Source organism: Heterocephalus glaber, unplaced genomic scaffold (genome assembly GCF_053883595.1).
Source record: "Heterocephalus glaber isolate CG9 unplaced genomic scaffold, H.glaber_assembly_v1.0 deba00000546, whole genome shotgun sequence".
Lineage (NCBI taxonomy): Eukaryota > Metazoa > Chordata > Mammalia > Rodentia > Bathyergidae > Heterocephalus > Heterocephalus glaber.
In genome coordinates, this window is record NW_028258147.1 from 8,184,026 (window position 1) to 8,206,724 (window position 22,699).

The following is a 22,699-nucleotide window of genomic DNA, read 5'->3' on the forward strand; positions in this document are numbered from 1 at the left end:
AAAAAACCTAATAAAAATGATCTCCCAGAACCATAGGGCCTATACTACAGAGAACTTAAATGTTTGGTTTTTGAACTGAACAAAATTTTCCCAGTCCAAAGTTAATTAGCCTACCAAGGATTGAAACCTACAGCCCTGGCCTGAAAAAATGCAAAGCACTGGCTGGCTGCACTAAACTTGTATTGAATATAAATGTTATGCAAAAAAAAAAAAAAATCAGATAATTTATCTAAACACAGTGTAGGTAGCTCTGCAATCAGTATCTCATAAATAAAGAGGGAAAGATGAAGGGAAAGCTCTCTAATTGATTTTAAAATTAGTTCCAGCAAAGAAATAATCTGACAACCAACAAGGTCGACCACAGGAAAAAAAATATAGCCTTCTCGAAAAAGTGAACCAAAAACATCCAATGAATCAAGATATCTGGACTACTATGAAAGAAGACAGTCAGAAAAGCCTGAATAAGCATAGAGGAATTAAAAGAAAGTTAACTGGGGACCAATCTTCAAGTGCACTTAAAATCCTAAAATTGACCCTCTTGGTGGACTGAACCCAATTTGTACTGTGTGAATGGAATATGCATTATGGGGAAAGCTAATGCACAGAAAGGGAGGACTAGTCAACCCAAAGGCAGTAGCTAGATTGAAACCATGAATGGGGAAGAAGAAATGCCCACAGAAAACTAAGCCTTGTGTGACCTACCCAACAAACAGTGCAATCCAATTAGGAAGAAGGGAAAGAAAAACAAACAAAAACAGGAGTGCAAAAACTCCCTCCTGGGACTATTAGATACCAGGACATTGGTTTCAGCTGAAACAGCTATCAGAAACAGCTAAGGAGATTAGCAACAGACTTGGAGGTGGCAAAAATTATGCCCATTCAAAAGCAATCTACAGAACTAGGTCTTATGCTTCAGCAGATATTCTGACAAACATTTGATAAATGTGGCCTGCTATAATCCCAGCATTTTGGGAGGCTGAAGCAGGAGGATCATAAGTTCAAGGCCAATCTGGGCAATTTAAGGAGAGCCTGTTTCAAGATAAAAAGGACTCAGTGATAAGAGTGCTTGCCCACCATGTGCCAGGCCCTGGGTCCAATCCCCAATACTGTAACAAAAAAAAAAAAAGAAAAGGAAAACCATTGTATAAATGCCTACTGTATTCACAGCACTGTCCAAGATACTGAATGAGGGGCTATAGAGATGAAGACATCATGTCGTTCCTGGCCTCAGTGGGGGTTATACTTCACACTGGAAAGTAAGTGTGTGCCTAAAACATCACTACAAGATGCTATAAAGAAGGGAAAGTCATGTGTGTGGAAGTCTCCAGACTCACAGGGCCTTTAAGATCCAGGGCAAGAAAGTGGGGTGGTACCTCAGCACAGCAGGTATACTGAATATGTCAGTGCTGTCAATTCTGAAACAACAGAGAATTGCTGCAGCTCATAGGACTGAGAAGAGACAAGAAATATGAACATACAGCACGAGAAAGATTTAGATAAATTGAAAATGCAGAACTGTGTGAGTGATGATTAAAGCAACAAAGAAAGAGAGATGGATTGAAAGAGGTAAATGAACAAGGTTTGGAGAAGGATTAAGCACCAGGACCCACTAGGAGATTGTTAACATTCCACAAAAATTATGTGAAAGAGGGAGGCAAGATGATGGGAAAGGGGATATATAACTAAAGGAAATGAAAGAAAATATAATTTGTAACGGGAAGAAGAAAGCAAATCAAAGGGCAGCAAGATAGGCACATGCTGTCTTCTCCAGTTTAAAATTCACTTAAAAGATCAATGAATGTACATTTTAAGAAACTGCTATCTACCTACATACCCAATGTCTTGACCTCATCACAAGGAGCCAGGCTTCACCCTCAGGGGACTCTCCAGCTGAGAAATAGATCATAGCAATGTTTTAAGTGGTGGCACCTAGATATTAATCTTTAAAAAATCAGGACATACACATTCTGGAATCTTAAATAGGTGAGCTAAGACCCACCACAAGTCTCCTAATAGTAAATGTTTTCAGTCTTCTAACAAAGGAGGTTTGAAGTGTTCTTCTCAAAAAATGCCCAGATCAAACAAATCTGAAACGGGCACAGATTATGCCTCTGCCAGGGCTGACAAATTCCATGTCTTTTGATCACATTGCTGCAGTCCCCAAATCTATTCACTGGAAACCAGTGAAATGCTATATCCATTTCAGAGGCTTTGCTTTTCTCCAAGGTCCTTAAAGCCAAGCAGGAGTCCCTCTCTAATTTGCTATTTGCCTTATGCTCCCAGTCACAAGTAGATCACAAGTGGGTTTATTGGTTTGCCCCTACTTCGCTTTGGGACTCCAACCCTACAGTTTTATGTTGGTATACATCTCAGTGGCACCATGCCCTGCCTGAGGGTCCAAAGGGACCAGTCATCCTGCTTTCAGACACCTAAACTAGAGGAAATAGGCTGAGAACCACTTTTAATCTGTCTAAATGCCAAAGTCCCCTGGGACCCTGCACAATGAATGGCGTTATCAGAACCCTAAACAGCCCCACCTCTGACAAAAAGCCCTTAAGAATACAAGGACATCACTAATAACTCAGCTACATGCAGCTCCTCTCTCCCAACTACCTGCTCAGGAGACCCACACAGGTCAGGCCTGGCAGACAACTCCCACAATAAAGGCAGTAAGGACTCAGGGAGATCCCTTTAGTGCCTGGTTCTGAATATCTAGAAGCCCTGATATGAAAGAACCTTTATGTGGGGAGTGAGTTCATGGGGAAGAGGCTGAAAGACATGATGATGAAAATGAATAGACACTGATAACATCGGATGACCAGCTGGGGAAAGACTGCACCCTTGGTTTCCATGTGTCCCAGAGTATCCAGCTCAAACACTTTGGACGTGTGTTGGGGAGATAGCTATAAGAGGGAGAAACAGGCAAACTAAAGAAAGGAGTTGAAGAAAAGGGCCCTGCTGCAGAAAGCAAACTTTCTACACTAAACACCTGGGGGCTGGGTTATTTACACACCTGTTTTCAAGGTAAAATTTAGCTCTGTATCTCTTTGCCAACTACAATAGCTCTGCAAGAGCAGACTTCATGGGGGAATAAGTCAGCCTCTTCATCAGATGCCTGGGGGCTGTTTCCTTTGTCATTAATACTCCAAGTGTAACATAAAGCCCCTGGCAGCCCTGGGCAATAGAGCACTAGGCTTTCCAGTTTCAGATCAAAGCCAGACACTCCCTAGGAAGTCCTGAGATTGCACAATGTGCTATCTCCTTCAAGGCAGCAGCTCAGAAAACCCATACCCTTTCTGGAAGACACAGAACTTATTTCGTTATGGCAAACAACTGGATAAAACAGGCTCTCTACCTTTAGGGAAACCCTGATGCATGTCTGGTTGCACAAGAGCACCACATGTGAGTGTTCTTAAATGGCCTTCAGCCTGAAAGAGACACAATTAACATCATCGGATACATCAAGCCGGAATCCTTCTGAGGGAAATATTACACACTTCTGCTTTTAACCCTCCCATCATACTTTACATCAACACACCAAGCTCCAGTGAAATCCCAGCATCACAGGCTACTCAAGAATTCCTGGATAATTCTGGAATGCAGCTGCCTTGGTGAAAACTGTTCCTTTGATCACAGAGTTTTGTCCAAGCAATTCTTTTGGCTCCAATCAGAAAATAATCTGAAAGTGGGTGTGGAAGTATACAGTTAGCCTTGGGCAAAATGTCTCTTCCTGTATAATTTAAGAGAAATGAACTTGTCTCTGTGAAAAAAAGAAAAAGTCAATTTGCCCTCTTACCCTCCAAATGAATAGATGCCTCAAAAGCTCTATATTATTTGATAACAGGTTACTAGAGTTTTTAGGGCAAGAGGAAGAGAAATGGTAAAATAATCTCTTCCAAGCAGGGTGTGGCGGCACAAACTTAGAATCACAGCACTCTGAGAGGCTGAGGTAGGAGGATCACAGCAAGTTTAAGTCCAGCATGGGCAACTTAATGACACCCTGTTTCAAAAAATGAAAAAATAAAAAGAGCTGAGGATGTAGGTACCTCAGCATCCAGGGCCTTGGGTTCATTTCTCAGGGGTGGGGGGGCGGTGGGGGAGCACACCTCCATGTGTTCTGGAAAGGGCAAGCCCCATTGAGTCCGCATCTGGGAGCTCCTGGGCAAGCTATCTCCATCACAGGAATCTCTGCGCGCCATCTGCCTGCCCTTCAGGATGCCCCTGTCAAAGACTTCCCCGTCCTGGGCTCCTCCTCCTCCACTTCCTTCATCTGAGCCCTCTCTCATTTGGTTCTGTGGTTTAGGAAAGGCTCCAATACATAAACTATCAGGTTATGTTCTGCTCCATTTCAAAGCCATGAGCCCCAAAAAGTACCCATTAACTGAACGGAAGGTAATCTCTGAAAATGTTTCAAGGCCCTCCACAATCCCTCCATCACCTATCTGCAAAAAATCCTCAAGCACCTTGTGTTTCTGCAACCACAAGATCACTCGACAGCTCTCAAAACACGTCCCTGGTATTTTCCTTGAAGATTCTACCCACCCTGATCTAACTAGGGCAGGCACACATTCTTGTGTGTGCTGTGTTTTGCACAAGGGCACTTGGCCAAAAGGACAGAGAGAACAGGAGCTGAAATTCAGCCTCCATTCTGTTTGCCAAGCATATGCCCTTATGGGAGGCTCCCTGGAGAAAAGGGCACCCTTCTCTAATTTGCACAAAGATGCCATAAGGGCTAACAGAGGTCCTGGCCCTAGCCTCTATTGTATGAATACTTGACTGGACTCCCAATGTAGCTATAAGAAAAGCTGGGAAATAGTAAAGGAAACCAGAAAGCAGGACTCCAAGGGGATTCCCACTGCCTAGGCTTTAAATGCATATAGTCATGGTCCACTGGGAACCCCAGTGATTTTTCTTCTTGTTCCCATATTGTAAATCTCTGTTAACTTTAGAATAAGCACAGAGCAGAATCTTTTATTCTTCATAAGAGCTCTGGGCAATTCTTCAAGTAAATAAACCAATTACTCGGAATCCTCCAGTATGAAGAGGGATGGTTGGACCAACAACCACAGTTCTCATTCACTGCACCATTCTCCCCTGGGTCTTTGGTCTAAAGCCTTTTTAAAAGAATAACTAGAACTTTCAGCAGATCCATTCTGATCTAATAAGAGCTCCTCTTATAAAACACAAATTACCTTCTTATCTTGTAAAACCCACCAATGACAAAAGAGTTCTTAAATAAGAGCAGGACATTCCCAAGTTTAAAATTCTTAAATGTAACACCTAAAAGGGATGGCATACAAGTCTTCAACACATGATCCCTGCCTAATAACCAAGCCCATTTCTCAGCACTCCTAATTAGCTATCCCCTAGTCCAGGCATACACAATTGCTGTACTTGCAGGTTATCATAAGGTCCATATTTTCTCCTCTTCCAATAGGATCCTGAGATGTTCCCAGACACATATGGCCCACCCCTGCCTGTGGATTAATATCACCGGGTGACATAGCACTCACCATCTGCAATGGCTATTATCTGTTCCTCAAAACCTGACTCATTGTTGTTATCGCTGCTTCCCTGGTCAGAAATCATCTCTCACTTTTCATGGAGCTGCTCCTGATCACACTTAACCTCTTAACCACTTAACACTTTACCCCTAGCATCACTCAGGGAGCCCATTTGTTAGTATACTGACTATCCTGACTGCTTGGGCAGCTGTCATTTCAACCAGTCAATTCTTTTTTTTAATTAATCAATTTTATTGGTACACTTTTTTTTGGTACCAGGGATCAAACTCAGGACCTTGCACTTGCGAGACAGGCACAGTGCCACTGAGCTAAGTCCCCGGCCCAGTACACTTTTGACATACATAATAATCACATTCATCATAGGAAATTTGTACTTGTACATAATATATCTTGATTTTTCTTTTTTATTAAACTGTCATTTTTATATATCCTATTATATTATCTTAGGAAAATTAATTTTTAAAATGCAATTTTTGGTCATCTTGTATTTAAATATTGGCCTGGGAAGTGGTAAAGCTTTAAATATCACTTTCTCAAACTTTCCCAAATTATACTTTCTCTAAACTTAATTTTTTTCACAACAGGTAACATACATGGGATTTATGTACAATATTTCCCCTACTAGACTTAAGAGTTTGATGAGAGTAGGACTAGAAATATCCCCAGCACAGCACCTGGCAGCCAATAAATCCACACATTTATTCCATTTCTAAAGCTGAGCTGTCCCTATCAGTAGCCACTAGCCTCATGTGCCAACTGCATCCCTGAAATGTGACAGAAGGAATTCAGATGTGGGATAAGTGTAAAAAACATACCAGATTTCAAAAACTCAGTTAAAAAAAAAAAAGGAAAAAATGTCATTAATGTTTTAATATTCATTAAATGTTAAAATGCTAACATTCTGGATTATGGTAAGTCAAATAAGATACGTGAAAGTTAACATATTTCAGTTTTTAAATACAGCTACTTGATAATTTTAAATAATAAATATACCTGACACATACAGCTGGCCTATATGGCTTGCATTATAGATCTAGCCAACAGTCCTGGCCTGCACTGCCCTTCCTCCAATTTGTTAATTTCTCTACCCTGAACACTCGAGTGTACAACAGTTGCTCTGGGACGCCTTCCCAGATCAGCCACCACAACTGGGTTCTCCAAGGTTCCCTCCACCATCATATTCAAGGTATGCTATATTACCTTGCTTCTGATGGGACTGCTCACAGCACACTTTGCCAAAGGATTTTAATGAACAAATAATGGATATTACTCCTCATTTCCCTCAAAAGCCATATGTTGCAGCTATTATAGCTAAGCCTTACTGAGAACTTTCTTAAAACGGAGGAAGATATCAAGAGTAAATAGGAAAAAAAGAAAACCAACACAGAAGCCAGAAAAAAAAGAGGCAACTTATTTTGGTAGGAAAAAAGAAATTATATTATCAGTATCTTGGCTAAGCTGGGAAATATATTCCAACAACTTTCCACAGGCCACTAGGCTAAGAAAAATGCATTTTCACCCACTGAAGAACTCCAAAGGATTCTCAAAAAAACCTTAAAATTCTTAGTAGGTTAGTTCTTTCTTCAGAAAACTTGATACCATCCTACCTAAGCTACAACACCCCCCATCTCCTAAAAACTACTTAAAATTCAGCTATATAATCTACATTAATATAATGCTTTGGCTGATGATGCAGGCACAAAAATTAACGCTGAAGAATTTCGAAGTTGTAGTTGCTGTGGGAACCTTAATTCCAACTGTAGGGCACAGATGCAGAGCTGTGGACTACTCCCAATACTGATAAAATTGGAGACGTGTATTTACACTGTGCAATGAGGCACGGCTACAGTTACTGAGAAAATCTCGTTTTGGCATTTCTTGGCTTTCGTGCATTTAAATTCTCAACCTTACCACAGTACTGTTTGCTGCATTAAATTGCCTCCTCTATGGGGGAAAAAAAAGGGAAGAGAATGAACTGATTAGCCAGACATTTAAATCGCCCATCCTGTATATGTTTTTTTATGCATAATCTTATTCAAAAGACAATCATGATATTTTTATTTTACTCTTATGGGATGTCTATAAACTCTCACACAAATGGAAACAGTATATGAATTTCAACTTGTGCATGCACCATGACACGTGTACGTACAAAACACTGGGAAAGCAAATTTTACATCTTTAAAACTACAGAAGCAACAAATTTTTTTTTTAAAAAAGGAGATAGTAAGTACACAGCACTAACTTCAACCACAATGTTCAATTTCAGAAACCTATCCAAACACTTGCATCTGGCAGTGGTTCTCACTAAGGATCTAGTTCTACAATAACTGAATGCAGACTTAAGTTATCTGAGGGCAATAATAAGAGTAGGAACAATGTCTGTAAAATTAACACTTAACCAAACCCAAGAAATCCCTAAACCCAACCTCTCAATCCCTAAACCCAACCTCTCACAACTCAGAAAGATGGAAAGAAAATAACCACAAAATTTAAAACAGGAAAAACTGCCTATCTGTATGCTGAATACAAACGCCTAGAGTTTTCATCCAAAGTATAATTTCTCAAAATTGATAAACCCAAGCCATACAAACGATACACGTTGGTTAAGCAAACACTTATTCAGCCAAAAGACTCTACAAATAGCATAAAACAGTGCAACTAATTACAGTTACTACTTGCAAAAGATGAGGAGGGATCTAAGGAATATATACACACTTCTTCCTACAGCAAAAATGTAAAGCATTATTAAATCAAAATGACCAGCAGAAACAGACCCTATTACAACACAGGTGAGATCCAGAGCTGTTCATGGATAAAACTCATCCACCATCTTAAACGTCCCAATCCTAACTCTGAAGCCCTCTTGAGAGGAGTGCCAAGAGTGCCCACTCAAGATGGAGCCAAGCAGTGAGTGTAGCTCAAGAGACACGGAGATCAGCCCAATGGTAGCCAGGCTGCAAATGTTACGAAAGAATATGTTAGGGATTTCAAATACTTATCCTTTTGCACTCTCACATACAAATTCCCTTTGGTTTTTGCACAGGAGCTTGGCCACTGTCCTATTCTTACCTGTGTGTTTTCCCCCTCCAGCCTTGGTGGTCGGATACTGGACAGGTGGATGGTCTTGTAATCTCCAGAGTTCAGCTTCACAACAATGGCATCAGCATTCAGAACCTGCATCACCTACAAGCAAGAAGGCAAAAATATATAAACTGGCTTTGATGATCCCCATCACATGCCAAGGAGCAAGGCCCATCACAGTTACAGGTAAAAAGTGAGATGAATAGCCATTTGTAACAGATCCAATATCATCCTTTATCATATGACAAGTCAGAAAAAACTATGCTATGAGTTCCCGGAGACCTTATGATGATTTCTCAACATGACAAAATCTACACCATTCATAAAGAGGGTCAATCTTATTTCTCTTGCTCTGGCCAAGAAATGTGCTTAACTATAATGTTTAAGAAATCCAGACTCTATATGTTACTGAAGATTTTCACTGAGAGAGAGATCCTAAACTAAAACCAAAATATTTATCTCAATATGAATCGAGGGAAAGAGGCACGGTTGGATGAGAAAAAGGTACTGGCACGAGGTAAGAAAGAACCAAAATAGGTGCTCCAGCAGAGAGCAGAAGAATCAAAGGCAAGAGAAAGGCAAATGGAATTATCTTTTTGCCATGGAAAAGGAGATGCTCAGCTGTTAATCTCACAGGCAGAAATATTAAATTACTAAGGTATTACACCTTGCCTACTCTAAAAGCCACCTTTTCAGAGCACTACTTCAGACCTCTCTGTTGTAGAAACCAAAATCATTAACACTGCACCACACTCTCAGCTGAAAAAGATTAACTTCCAGCCTGGGGTATGAGGATATCTGTTTGAAGGACAAAAGCACAAATATTCCACTGTGAAGGTTATTAGAACATTCCACCAATGTGTACAGAATAAAATTCCATTCAAACTGGGACAGGGCCACATCGGGGTTATAACCACAACCCATAATACGGTCAGCAGTCTAAAATTCACCCAATTATATTCAGACCCTATTGTTTCAAGGCTGGGGTTTTTTGTTTTTTCTTTAAGCAATAGTTTGCTTCAAGGTAGCTGCTGACTACAAAACACTGTCACATGGACTCCATCTGCAGAATAAAAATCAAACTTTTCTATGCTTCAGTCAGGCCCCATCAGCAACCACCAGGTGGCTGAACAAACTATCCAGTCAGCTGCCACACAGTAACAGGAGACTAGCAAAATTTCCCCCCTCATATATGCACAAAACAGGCAGATTCTTCTCTGCTATGATGGCTATCATACCGGTAAGTATCTAAAGGCAAGCTTCTCTATTTCCTTGAAGGTCTAAGATCTTTTAGCACAAAACACACCCATTTACTTTCAGACTCCTCCAAAGACATCCATTCTCTACTTCTTACAAACAAGCACCCATCTCAGACCAAAAAGAGTAAAGAATGCTTTTAAAGGACAATATGAAGAAAGCAAAGAGAAGAAACAAGTGAAGAATTATGCACAACAGAAAAGGGCAGAAGCTAACTGTCATCAAACAGAATGAATGAGAAAAATAAGATGATAGAATCAAACTGGAGTCCATGAAAGACTGACTATGGGTGGTTCTGGAAGAATACCCCAGGGTTTAACCATCATGAATAAATGAAGCAGAATGGAAAACAGGCCAGTTATAGGACAAGTAAAGAAGGGTCTGGGAAAGAACTGAGTGTATTAGGACAGGGTACATTTTTTAATTTAAATTTTAGATTAACTTGGAATCTTGAAAGCAACAAAAAGCCTCAAATACCCATAGCCATTCTGCTATAAACTTATGGCAGATCTGATAATCAAGTAGGCTAAACACCAAAACCCAGACAACCAGAACCCCAAATTCATCTGGCCAGAAAAAAACTGATGAAGAAAAAAGGCATATGTGGTCATTGCAGGACCAAAGAATATAGGACCATCCAACCCAAAGAGACCCTGATGCCAATTACAAAAACCTGTCCATAAATTTAGAGCCTAAAAACAGCCTGGAAGGCATAACCACTGAAAGAGAAAGAGTAGATCTTATTTCTATTACCATCTAGACACATTACTGCCAGGTAAAAATTCCCATAGTAATGGAATGCTTGCCTTTTAATGATACCAGTAGTAGATAACTAGCCAAAATAGAAAGGCTAAAGTTAATGATTTCCCTATTCTTCACAATCCAACATTTGTGTGAAAGGAAAATGGATGACAGAACATATGAGGGGTGACATTTCCATGATATGTGGTACTCTGCTATTCTAACTTCAAACCAAAGGGGAAAAAAATTCCTCTAAGCCATACCAAGCATAGTACAGCAAATCAATGGAGTTCCTCCTTCAAAAGGAAATCAAAAGATAATAAGGCAATCTTCTAGTGTCTCAAATGCACAGATATCACAGTATTTCCAAAACCTCATTGTAGGACAGATCTATACCTCCTCTCAAACCAAAACTAACTCTTATCAAACTGTCATTGCCCAAAACACAGGGCAAGTCTTATCATCAAGATACGAGAAACTGCTTAACATTCTCTGTATCCTGTTCATGCTCACAAAGGAATAACACCAGAGAAAGCATCACAGTGCTCACGCCTTCTCCCCCTGACTGCAGAATGTGAAGATCTAAGCACACCCTGTGACAAGGTACTGGTATTCATCACCCCTTATAATGTGTTAGCAGAAGCTAGATTCTTGGAGCTGTAAATTTTAGGCCACAGCAGCAGACTCTCCGCTTGGCATATCCCTGATTAGAAACCTCCTCTTCAGAAACTGCGCACTCTTGACGCTGCCAGCTACGTGAGGCTTAGCTTTCTCGGGGAGGGTGAGCACGCACACATGTGCATGTGTGTGCGTGTGTATAAGTAGGTTTATGGTCTTCTATTCCTCTGTAAATTGTGCCACTGCCATCCAGAGAACAAGCAACTCCTGAGTAGAGACATGTATAAGCAATAAAACACTGGTTATAGTCACATACTATGCAGTAAGTAAAATGCAGAGTGGATTACTATTCAAAGCCTGCTCATCAGCACCACAGTTGAACAGTGATATTTCTTATGGTGCTTTTCAGCAGGATGACCAAAGTATATCCACATTGCTTGCTCATTCCACAAGCTACAGATTCCCTAACCAAGCTACCTTCATGCTTATACATCAAGACATCTCCTAAGGCTCAGGAGCAGAAATCTATATGGTGCAAGTCACCAGCTGTATTCAAGATACATGCACTAAATTCAATTCCCTTCCCATCCCCTGAAGCCTAAATATAAAAGGAAAAATGGCTTCATGATGACACCCTGTAGGCTACAGGCTGCCACAAGTCAGAATTACACAAGTCAGGAACAAGAAACATTCCTCTTTCCCTGGCCCCTGCCACACTGTCTATCTGCAGAGCCCATCCACAGTGTTTACTGGATGGCCAGGAGTTCTCATTTCTTAGAGTCCTGCAGCCTGAATGAATAAGGAACAAAGAGCCTTACAATAGCCTCCTGATCTGAGACCCTCCCAGTAGCTCCCCAGACACAACCAACAAAAGCTCCAATGCTGCCACAAATCTCAATATCAGAAAGAGGCAAAAGGACCACCAGTCCAAGAGGCCTCCTAAAGGCACCACGAGAAACGTCCTTTGATGAGGCCACTGGGAATGAGACACAAGCACCCTTCTACCTCTCTGAAATCAAGACGTCTGGCAGTTTTTCCTGCTCCCTACAGTTGTGTGCTACGTTTATTTTCCCCAATCCCTCACAAAAGCACAGCTGTCACCCCTGTCCTCTACAGAAAACTAATCTCAACAGTAACCATCAGACAAATTTCAACAGGGGACATTCTACAAAATATCTGCCCAGCACTCCTCCAAATTGGCAAGGTCAAAAACAATGAAAAGTCTGAGACAAAAGAAGCCCAAAGAGATATGGCAACTAAGTGTACCATGTATCCTAGGATAATTAGGATAAAACTGAGGAAGGCTGAATAAAGTACTGTTAAGTAAACAATGACATATAAGTACTGAAACATTATAACAAATGTATCACATGCATATAAGATATATATAAATATATATATATAATTTTATTTTTGGTACCGGAGATTGAACTCAGGTCCTTGTGCTTGTGAGGCAAGTGGCAGAACCACTGAGCTAAATCCCCGGCCCCCCCATATAAGATATTAATGATACGAGGCTCAGGGGGTAGTGATGGATGGGGGAATCCTGTACTATTTGTTTGCTCCAAAACTGCCTTTAAAAATTAAGTCCAGGGCCGGGGATTTAGCCCAGTGGTTTCACTGCCTGCTGCACAAACACAAGGACCCAAGTTTGATTCCCGGTACCATAAAAAAAAAAAAAAAATTAAGTCCAGCTGAGGATGTAGCTCAGTTATGCCGGGCCTGTCTGGCATGAGCAAGGTCCTGAGTTCAATCCAGAGCAGGGGGGAGGTATTAAGTCTGTAATAGTATAATTTTAAAAGGTAAAAATTTCTAATTTCTTTTAATTCAATCATTCCTTTTCTTATCAGCAGCTGACCACTCTGATGCAGTAAAGCCCACCTTTGTAGCCCCACAATCCCCAGAACTTTCTTTTTACCTGAAAAGTCATATGACAAAAACCAAGGCATTGGCTAGTATTGTATTCTGTTCTCTCCATATAACCATATGAGAACATAATGAGAGTCTAGATGATGTCAAAAATATTAAAAGATATCTTTGCTTAATAATGACATGAGAAAGCCACTTTCACTCCTCAATGGTATTAGAAGTCCTAGCCAGAGCAATTACACAAGAAAAAGAAATAAAAGATAGCCAAAATGGAACAGAAGAAATAAAATTATCACTCTTCTCATATGAAAACCTAATGATTCTACAACTACTGTTAAGATAGTAAAAAAATTCGCAAAGTAGCAAGATGCAAACTCAATGCCCCAAATCAGCTGCATTTCTGTACACAATAGTGAATAATCAGAAAAATGAATTTCCAATAGCATGAAAAAGAATAGAATACTCAGGAATTTAACCAAGGAAGTAAAACTCACAATGAAAACTGTAAAATATTAAAAGAAATTAAAGAAACCATAAAAACAAATGGAATTTTATAATTTTAAAATTCATATGGAATCTCAATGAACCCAAAATAGCCAAAATAATCTGAAGCAAAGAAGAAGAAAACTAGAAGACACATACTGTTTGATTTCAAAACCTAATACAGAGCTATAGCAATCAAATCTACATGGTACTGGCATAAAAGACACATAAAGACCAATGGGGGACAATTAACAAGTAAAACTTTTGCATGTATGGTCAAATTATTATTAACAGGGGTGCCAATACTATCAAGGGGAAAAGAGTCTTTTCAACAAATGATGCTAGGAAAACTGGATATTCAAATGTAGAAAATGAAGGTGAACCTTTACCTAACACTATATATAAAAACTGATCCAAAATATATACATGACTTAAGTATAAGACCAAACACCATCAAATTTTTAGAAAAAAAATCACAGGCCAAAGAACTTCAGAAGTTTAGATTTGACAATCATTTTTTTTTAAGAGATGACACTAAGGACACGGGCAACAACAAAAATAGATAATTATATTTCATTAAAAAATTAAAATTTTGTGTATCAAAAGCAATCCTAGCAGAATAAAAGGCAGAATGGAAGAAAATATTTCCAAATTGTTTATATGATACAGAATTAATATTTATAAAACACACAAAAGTCTTAAAACTCAATAGAAGGTGCAATTTAAAAATGGGCAAAGAGCTGGGGATTTAGCTCAGTGGTGCCCCTGCCGGCCTCACAAGTACAAGCTCCAGAGTTTGATCCCCAGGTACCAAAAAAAAAAAAAAAAATTCACCAATTAAAAATGGGCAAAGAGGGCCAGGGATTTAGCTCAGTGGCACCTCACCTGCCTTGCAAGCACAAGGTCCTGAGTTCGATCTTCAGTACTGCAAACGATAAATAAATAAAAGTGGGCAAAGAACACTAGATCTTTTGCAAAAAAAGAAAACATAAATAAACACATGAAAACATGCTCAACATCATTAATCATTAAGGGAAATACAAATGAAAATTACAATGACATGCCACTTTATACCCAGTATAATAACTACCATCAAAAAAAAAAAAAAAGAGAGAAAATAAATCCTGGAGAAAATGTCAAAAACTGCAACCCATGTGCAGTATCGGTGAGGATATAAAATGGCACAGTAGAGCAATTCCTCAAAAAACAAAAACAAAAAAATTACCATGTTATCCAGCAATTCCACTCCTGAGTACATACTTAAAAGAATTGAAAACAATCTCAGAGATTATTTGTACACTCTTATTCACAGCATCATAACAGTTAAAATGTAGAAGCAACCAAACTGTCCACTGAGAGATAAAGAGAGAAGCTTAAAATGTATGTACATAAAATGGAGTATTATTCAGTCTTAAAAAGTGAGGAGATTCTGACACGTTACAATACAAATGAGAACACTGTGCTAAGTGATTTAAATAAGCCAGTCACAAAAACACAAACACTGTATGATTCTATTTGTATGAGTTAGAGTAGCCAAAATCATAGAAATAGAAAGTAAATGGTGGTTCCCTGGGGCTGGTGGGAAGGGGAGAACAGGGGAAGGGACAGTAAGTGTTTGGTGGTAACAATTTCACTTGCATAAGATGAAGAAACCCAGAGACAGAAGATGGTAATAGTTGTACAACAATATGAATATACCTAGTATCACCGAACTTAGCCACTGCACTTAACCACTTATAAATAGCTAAAATAGGCTGGGGATTTAGCTCAGGGGCACCGCGCCTGCCTGGTACAAAAAATAATAAATAAATAAATAAATAAATAGCAAAGATAGTGAATTTTGTTATGAGAATTTTACCAGAACAGAAAAAAACTGGAAGAAAAAATCTTAGAGACATAGAAGTCCATCTAGAGCTGTGATGCTAAATAAGTCATAGAAATGGAAAATAGCAAAAAAATGATCAGGGCAAAACCAAATACAAATCCACTGCATCCATGGATTGCTTATACCTTGATCTCCAAAACTGGACCACCAATGCTAATCAGCTCTTTAGGGCTCCCAAGTAAAGCCCCAGAGGTAAGCTCCTTGAAGGCAGGAAGAACCTCTAGTTCTTTCTGTGTCTTCTTAAAGTACCTAACTTGGGGCTCCATGTAAGCTATTGCATAGGAACAGAGAACCAAGCACAAGCCTCTAATCAGCCTGAAAGCCTCTAATCAGCCTGAAAGCCTCTAATCAGCAGGGCAGTGAGAAGACACCTCCTGAGGACACAATTCCACTTCCCTTCCCCCAACAATGCTATTCAGGTCTGTGAAATCTGCAGTGCCCACAGATCCAGCAGCAGGGACAGGGAAGCTAAGCCACATGCTCAGGGGACCATATGGCTACGAACAGCACAGATCAGCTAAAACGCCACAGGGAAGGCAGGCAGGGAACTGGCAGGCCATGACAGGCACAAAAGTCTCAGGCAGGCTCAGCTAATCGCTGTGAAGGAAACATGCTTCTCTTCTAACCGGGAGAGGCAAGGAGAGCCCTCCCTTGCATTTCATGCCTTGAGAAATAAAACTGCTTAAGTAGATGATGGAAACCAGTCTTTCAGTACACCACCTATATCAAGAAAACACTTTTGTTGAGTTTTAAATTTCTCAGAGTGCACTTCTTGGCAAACACTCACCTATACAGCTTTGCATCAGTTCCAAAAATCAACTATCAGGCCCAAGAGCACCCCATGGAAGAGGTCAGAGGTGACCCTCTGCAGGCAGTTCAGGTTATTTTAGCAACACCCTGTATAAAACAGTACTCCTAAAAAACTGTGACCAATGAAGAAAAAATCACCATTCGCTCATGTGATCCTCAGAGGAGAAGTGCCTTATAGGACTGTCACACTATGTGTGTGAGGACCCTAGGTACCTGAAGACATTTTCAGGTTTCCTCAAAAAAGTTACGGGGCATTAACAGACATTTAAAAACACAAAAAATGACTACAGAAGTACAACTGGCTTCTAGGTTATGAAAATTAATGCAAATTAATTCAATGCCGATACCCAGTGCTCTCTAAGAAATTTTAGTGCTGGGCAATTTAGTGACTTAGTAAGATCCTATCTCAAAATAAAAAGTAAAAAAGAGCTGGGGATGTAGCTCAGTGCAAAGGCCCAGGGTTCAATCATCAGCAGTACCACCAAAAAAAAAAAAAAAAGTTACCAAACTATGGCCCAGTGGCTTGCCCACTCCACAGATGGTCAACAAATTCTAGAATGTTTTAATGATGTGTTTCTTTCAGAAAAAGTTGGCCAACCTCCATTCTACAACAAATTAGAAAATAAATACACTAGAGATATATACATTTCTTGCCAAAAGACTCAGAAACTGACAAATAAGGCTTCTCAAGTGGGAATGAAAATGCGGCCAAACACTAGGACCAGTTTCAATTTTCTGTGAGAAGCTTCCGGATTTCAAGATATGTACTCTATATTGACATGTAGGTTCAATACTTCTAACTCAGTAATGCAATACCTCATTCTTAAAGGACCCAGACAAGGGTTGGCAAATATCTGAGAATAGCCTCTAATTTGAAAAATAAAGAAACCAAAATAAGAAAGGGGAGTAAGACACAGAAAGTATGCAGAGAAAATTTCAAAAAATTCAACTCCTCAGACAGCTAGGGGATAATCCAAAATAACTTTTAATGCTAGTTTTAAAATAGTAATGATAAAAGAAAAATATTCAGAGAACAAATAAAACTTAGAAATCAAAGTACAGTATCAAAAGTGAAATACACAATAGAAAAGCTGAAGGACAAATAGGAGGAAATCTAAAAAAAAAAAAAAGATGGAAAATGAGAGGAAAAAATTGGAACCCCAACACAAAGTCCAACATCCAAATAATAGGAGTTCTAGGAAAAAGAACAGAAAAATTTGAGTAAAATCAACAAAATAGTTGAAAAAAACACCCCCCCAACAACAACAAAAAAAAGTCTAGACATTGAAGTATTTTATGCTCACATATGGATAAAGTTGCTTCCTTGTGAAATGTCAAAATACTAGGATCAAAAAGAACTTGCTAAATCTTTCTAGAAAGAAAAAACAAGTCATACAAGGATAAAGAATTAGGATGATTTCAGACTTCTAAAGAACACGTGGGGATGAGGAGACACTAGCAACTAAGTGACAATAGAGGAACATCTTGACTTCTATAATGAAATTCTATACCCAGCTAAAGTATCAAACATGTTTAAGTAGAGAATGGATATGAAAGGTCTCAGAAAATTTACCGCTTGAGTACTTTTGCCATAAAGTTAGAGGAAAAGAGTGTGCCACTGAAATGAACCACAGAAGTAAATCATAAAGAAAAAGCCTCAGGATCCAACAAGTATAGTTTCAATCTGAGAGTAAGGCAAAGAAATCTCCCAGGACAATGAAGAAAAAGCCCAAAAATAACAGTACTATAACAAGCAAAATGAGAAACTAATCCAAATTGCTGTAGGTCACAAGGCTCCAAGAAAGTGTTACAGAAGGTAAGATTAGCAGAATCAGTATCTTGAGAGATTTAGATAGCCAGAGTGTTTGAGAGCTGAATTAATACTATGAAAAAATGTGTATGTAAATGTTAAATTATTAACTCCAGGGAAAACAGAAAAAATGTACAGGAATTGAAAATTAGCTTTATTATGTTATATAGCTCTGCAGCGATTAGCATTTACAGAGCCCTGAATATTAATAGAACCAAAATTATGATACAATCATTTTGGAAGGATGGGAAAGAGCATACATGTGCCCATATGAGTATGTGTATTGAATGAGAAAATTAAATCCATTTTCTTCCATGTTATGAAAACAACTAGTTATGCCTACAACTGAAAAATTACAACATAACAATATAAATGTTTCATTCAGAGACATAAATTAGCCAAGATTAAAAGTGGCTGCCTGAAGGCAGAAGGGAATTGGAAAAGTACATTTCTTAATAAGCCTGTAGAAATTGGACATTTTTCTGTCTTAAATGTAAAAATTTAAATGCTTAAAACTTACATGTAAAAATAGTACAGATCTGGTACTACTCAAGGTAGCTGGCAGTCTACGATGAGGTAAGGAACTACTCTAGTACATTAGTTAACTATGTACATAACTAAGAACATTGCTGACAATTTTTAAGCAAGTTTTTCTTGATAAAAGAAGCAGTACCTGGATTTACACTCTGTCTCAAGCTCCTTATGTCCTATGAAGGTACTCCAAATAGGACTGGTATAGATCAGGGATCATCATACTTAATGTAAAAGATATTTCAGGCTTTGCAAGCTAAAACTCAAAGTGTTTTCAACAACTCTAATACTACTGAATTCTGTTGCGGTGTCATAAAAACAGCCATAGATAACACTTAAACAAATACACACGGCTATGCTCTAATTTCTTCATAACATTAATGTTTAATTTCACATAATTTTCACATGCCAAAAAAATTTTTTTTCACTGTGAAACCTACAGGCCATATAAATACAAATGTAATCCATGGTGGCACATGCCTATAATCCCATCACTCAGGAGGCTGAGGCAGGAAGACTGCCAAGAGTTCAAGGCCAGCCTGGGCTACACAGTGAGTTCAAAGCCATCCTAAACTACATAGCAAGACCCTGTCTCAAAAGATCAAAAAGAAAAAGAAAAAAGAAAAGTGTAGAGTCAGATTTGGCCCATGGAACACGGTTCACCAACTGAGATAAACAAGAGTATGACCAAATTTGTTTAGAAAAAAAGCTACATCATAGTGTTCCAGGCAGTTTGGGTGTTCTTGCTTTTCTTTTTTGTGCTTTTTTCCTATTTTAAAAATAAAATTAATGTTGAAGAATTTTTTAAATTCAAGAAGTTTAAAATCCTTTAGCTACAAATACATTTTTCCTGCTGCTCTCTAAACAGGCCTGTATTCAAATGACCTAAATTTATGTTGAAGGTTCTACAGGAGATTGGTTATTCCTCATAATCCTCAATCAGATCATTTCTTGAGGCAATTTCCGCTATTCTAACACTGTAATATTGGTTATTCCTCATAATCCTCATTTCTAGAGGCAACTCTTCTATCACTGTAATAAATAAAACTTTATTGTGATGATAAAAGACCTATCTTCAGTTTTTTTTAAGCAAACAGATAGATCTTGGAGTCTTTGAATTTCCAAAAATATGAAAGAAATGTCCCCACAGCCCTTTTCCCCTTTTTTAGTTATCAAATCTTTACTTAAGATGAATGCAAAGGTATCAGCTCAATCATCTATTCCTCTGAATTTCTTTCTTTCTTCAGCAATCCCTTGATTCCCCAACCTTCAAAGGCCCAAAATTCATGTTCCAGGTTTCTCTACAAACTTAGTTTTAGGAGGAGCCACAAGGAATACAACAAAGTAGCAGAACCTTCCAGACTCATCTACCACCACATACCCTCAAAGTGATGATGGTACAATCGAAAGCCTGCCTCCCTTGTTGAGTGAGCGGTCATCATCAGCATAGTCATCCTCTTACAGGAAGTACGGGCACAACTAAGTGAGTTTCAGGTAGACAGAGCAGTTGTGTCCAAGTCTGCACACTAGATCAATCCTCACAGAGAGAGGAAGCACAGGCCTACTCTGGACTGCATCAAGATCTGAAATATACAGGGGAGTAACCTACCCAGGCCAACTACAGGGGTGATTATGGCTAAGCTAACAGCTACTTAGACATTGCCTACTAAAAGAAAGAGACTACTTGAGCACTCTGACCTATTACTTTGGGTGTCATTTTAAAAAGAGTGAAGCAAAAGAAACGAAATGAAACTCAGCTAATTCCTCAGACACTGCTAAAATTTTATCTTTGTAAGATTGTTTCAAGATTTCTCAGGCTAACAGTGCCACCTAGTGGCTTTCTATACTATAATCTCACAGCTAAATCGTAGAGAGATGGCCACTATGTCCAAGGATAATGGTATTTGACCATTTTTTTGCCTATAAAGACAAAATTTCCAACCTCTCTTTTGTTTCTTTTCTTTCTTCTTCTGTTATTTTGCTTTTATAGTATTAAAGATCAAACTCTGGGGTGTTTTATTACTAAGCTACACTCCAGCCCTTTTTAAATTTTGAGACAGAGTCTCACTAACTTGCCTGGGCTGGGCTGGACTGGGCTTGAACTTGCGACCCTTCAGCCTCTCAAGCAGAAGGGATTATAGGCATGTGCCACTGCCTCTGGCACTGGCCTCTCTTGGCAAAAGTCAAACTAGGTCAGAAAACACTACAGTGTTTTGGGAAGGAATAGAGAACAAGTCTACCATTCATGTTACCAAAATCTGCAACCATGAAAAAAAACACTTTTACAACACTAATGATACAATCATTTGTCCTATTTAATAGCTCTAGTTCCATTCAAAGTAATACTTATCGGTGAAGGAGAAGCGGGGGGGTAGTTTAAAAACAGAATGAAAAGAAATTTGAGGGCATATATCCTTGGAAACAGGAAATCTCAGAGAATGCCATTTGCTAATCAGATAAAAAGAACCTCTAATATATGAGAGATATTTCAAGCTGGCAATGTCTAAAACTTTAACTCATGAACTTATAATGAAGTTATGCCAATTTATAATTAGAAATATAAATGTTCTAAGACCCTTGTAATACACACACACACAAACACACACACACACAGAGGCTTGCCTTGAAACATTCAAGAGTTGCAGCATTTCTAATTGTTCAAACCCTTATATTATCACTTGCCTGGCAATGTCCACTCTGCATATCAACATGCTGAGAATTACTCACCCTGGCAACAAATTGCTTGTCCTTTTGGTCCAAATTAGCAGTGGGAGGTACATAGTCTCTCCATATTCTCAGCCTGCGCTCCTTGGCAAACCTGGCAACAAAGCAAGGATGCAAGATCATTCAGTCACATAAAGTCCATTCCATTTGAATCTACCTACCACCATCATGGGAGCAGTTACTGCAGAACCCTACCTATCACACAGACATATTCAAGAGAGAGACCACAAGTCAGAGCAGAACAAAGAGAACAGATAGAAATACTCAAAAAGTGTACAGCAACTAGAAAAATCCAAGATGCACAGGCACTGTAAATTCATGGCTGGTACACAGATCAAGGTGTGTCACTATCTGAGTCTAGACATTGCCAGTCCACCTTGATAATCAATACCTCGGTTTATCCAGTATCTTCTGAGAGACTACGTGTATGCTGACAAACACTGAACAACTGCTCTCTTTAATGGGCAAAAGATACACAAACAAACAAGTGTGTTAAGAATCACAGACCTGCTCACTTGCCAACTGAATTATGAAAAGGTTATCAGCTACACCAAATCCTATATGGCATGACAAAACTGTTACCACAGTGCATCTAAAGAATAACTAGAAAACAGATAAAATCCCTGCATCGACAAGTGTTTAAAAAAAAATTGCCAGAAATTTATTTTGTAGTACTAAGCCCTGTAGATGGTTCCTGAGTCAGAATAAGAGTGGGAAATTGAATATATGCAAAGATTTTAAAAAGAAATCAATGAATAGCTGTCTCAAACTATTTACAAATGAATATATATTTGTGCAATGGAATTAGTATTTTTGAAAACAGTATAGTAAGTAACTTTTTCTTAAGAAACACTAAAATAAAAAGATAAAGCAGGATGTAGTAGTTATAAAATACTTCCACCTGCCTCGCAAGCACAAGGTCCCGAGCTCAATCCCCGGTACCAAAAAAAACCAACACTTCTATAGAGAGGATGTAATTTTACCAATAATGCATGTAGCTGAAATAAAGCATGCAAAACAGCAGGCAAGTAGTCATATATTAAGATGTGATTTGCATTCTCTGGTCTAAGCTTGCTTTATAATGATGAGCACTCTCTCCAAAAAAGTCCATAAAAACTTCTACAGATGTTATGAAACATGCAGATATTACTTTAATTGTACTCGCTTTCTTCAAAGAAAGGAACTTAATACAAAAAAAATCAACCAAAATAATAATTTAGAATAATGGACTTATAATTTTCCAAACCAAAAAAATAAAAAAGAAATTTAATATCACAGAATATTCAGAAGTATGTGAAATGCTGCACTTAGAAAGGTTATTATCTTTCTATTATAATTACAAAACAACACGAAAATGTAATT

General features: G+C 38.7%; 1 protein-coding gene across 1 annotated transcript in view; it reads right to left on the reverse strand.

The window, feature by feature from the left end:
* Positions 1–22,699, reverse strand: part of Snd1 (staphylococcal nuclease and tudor domain containing 1) — a 437,205-nt gene that overhangs the window by 361,110 nt on the left and 53,396 nt on the right. Inside the window, exons 9-10 of the mRNA XM_004856405.3 lie at positions 21,341–21,431; positions 8,598–8,711 (exon numbers count right to left, since the gene is read on the reverse strand). Of these exons, the coding sequence (XP_004856462.1) occupies positions 8,598–8,711; positions 21,341–21,431 (205 nt within the window). The remainder of the gene's footprint in view (positions 1–8,597; positions 8,712–21,340; positions 21,432–22,699) is intronic.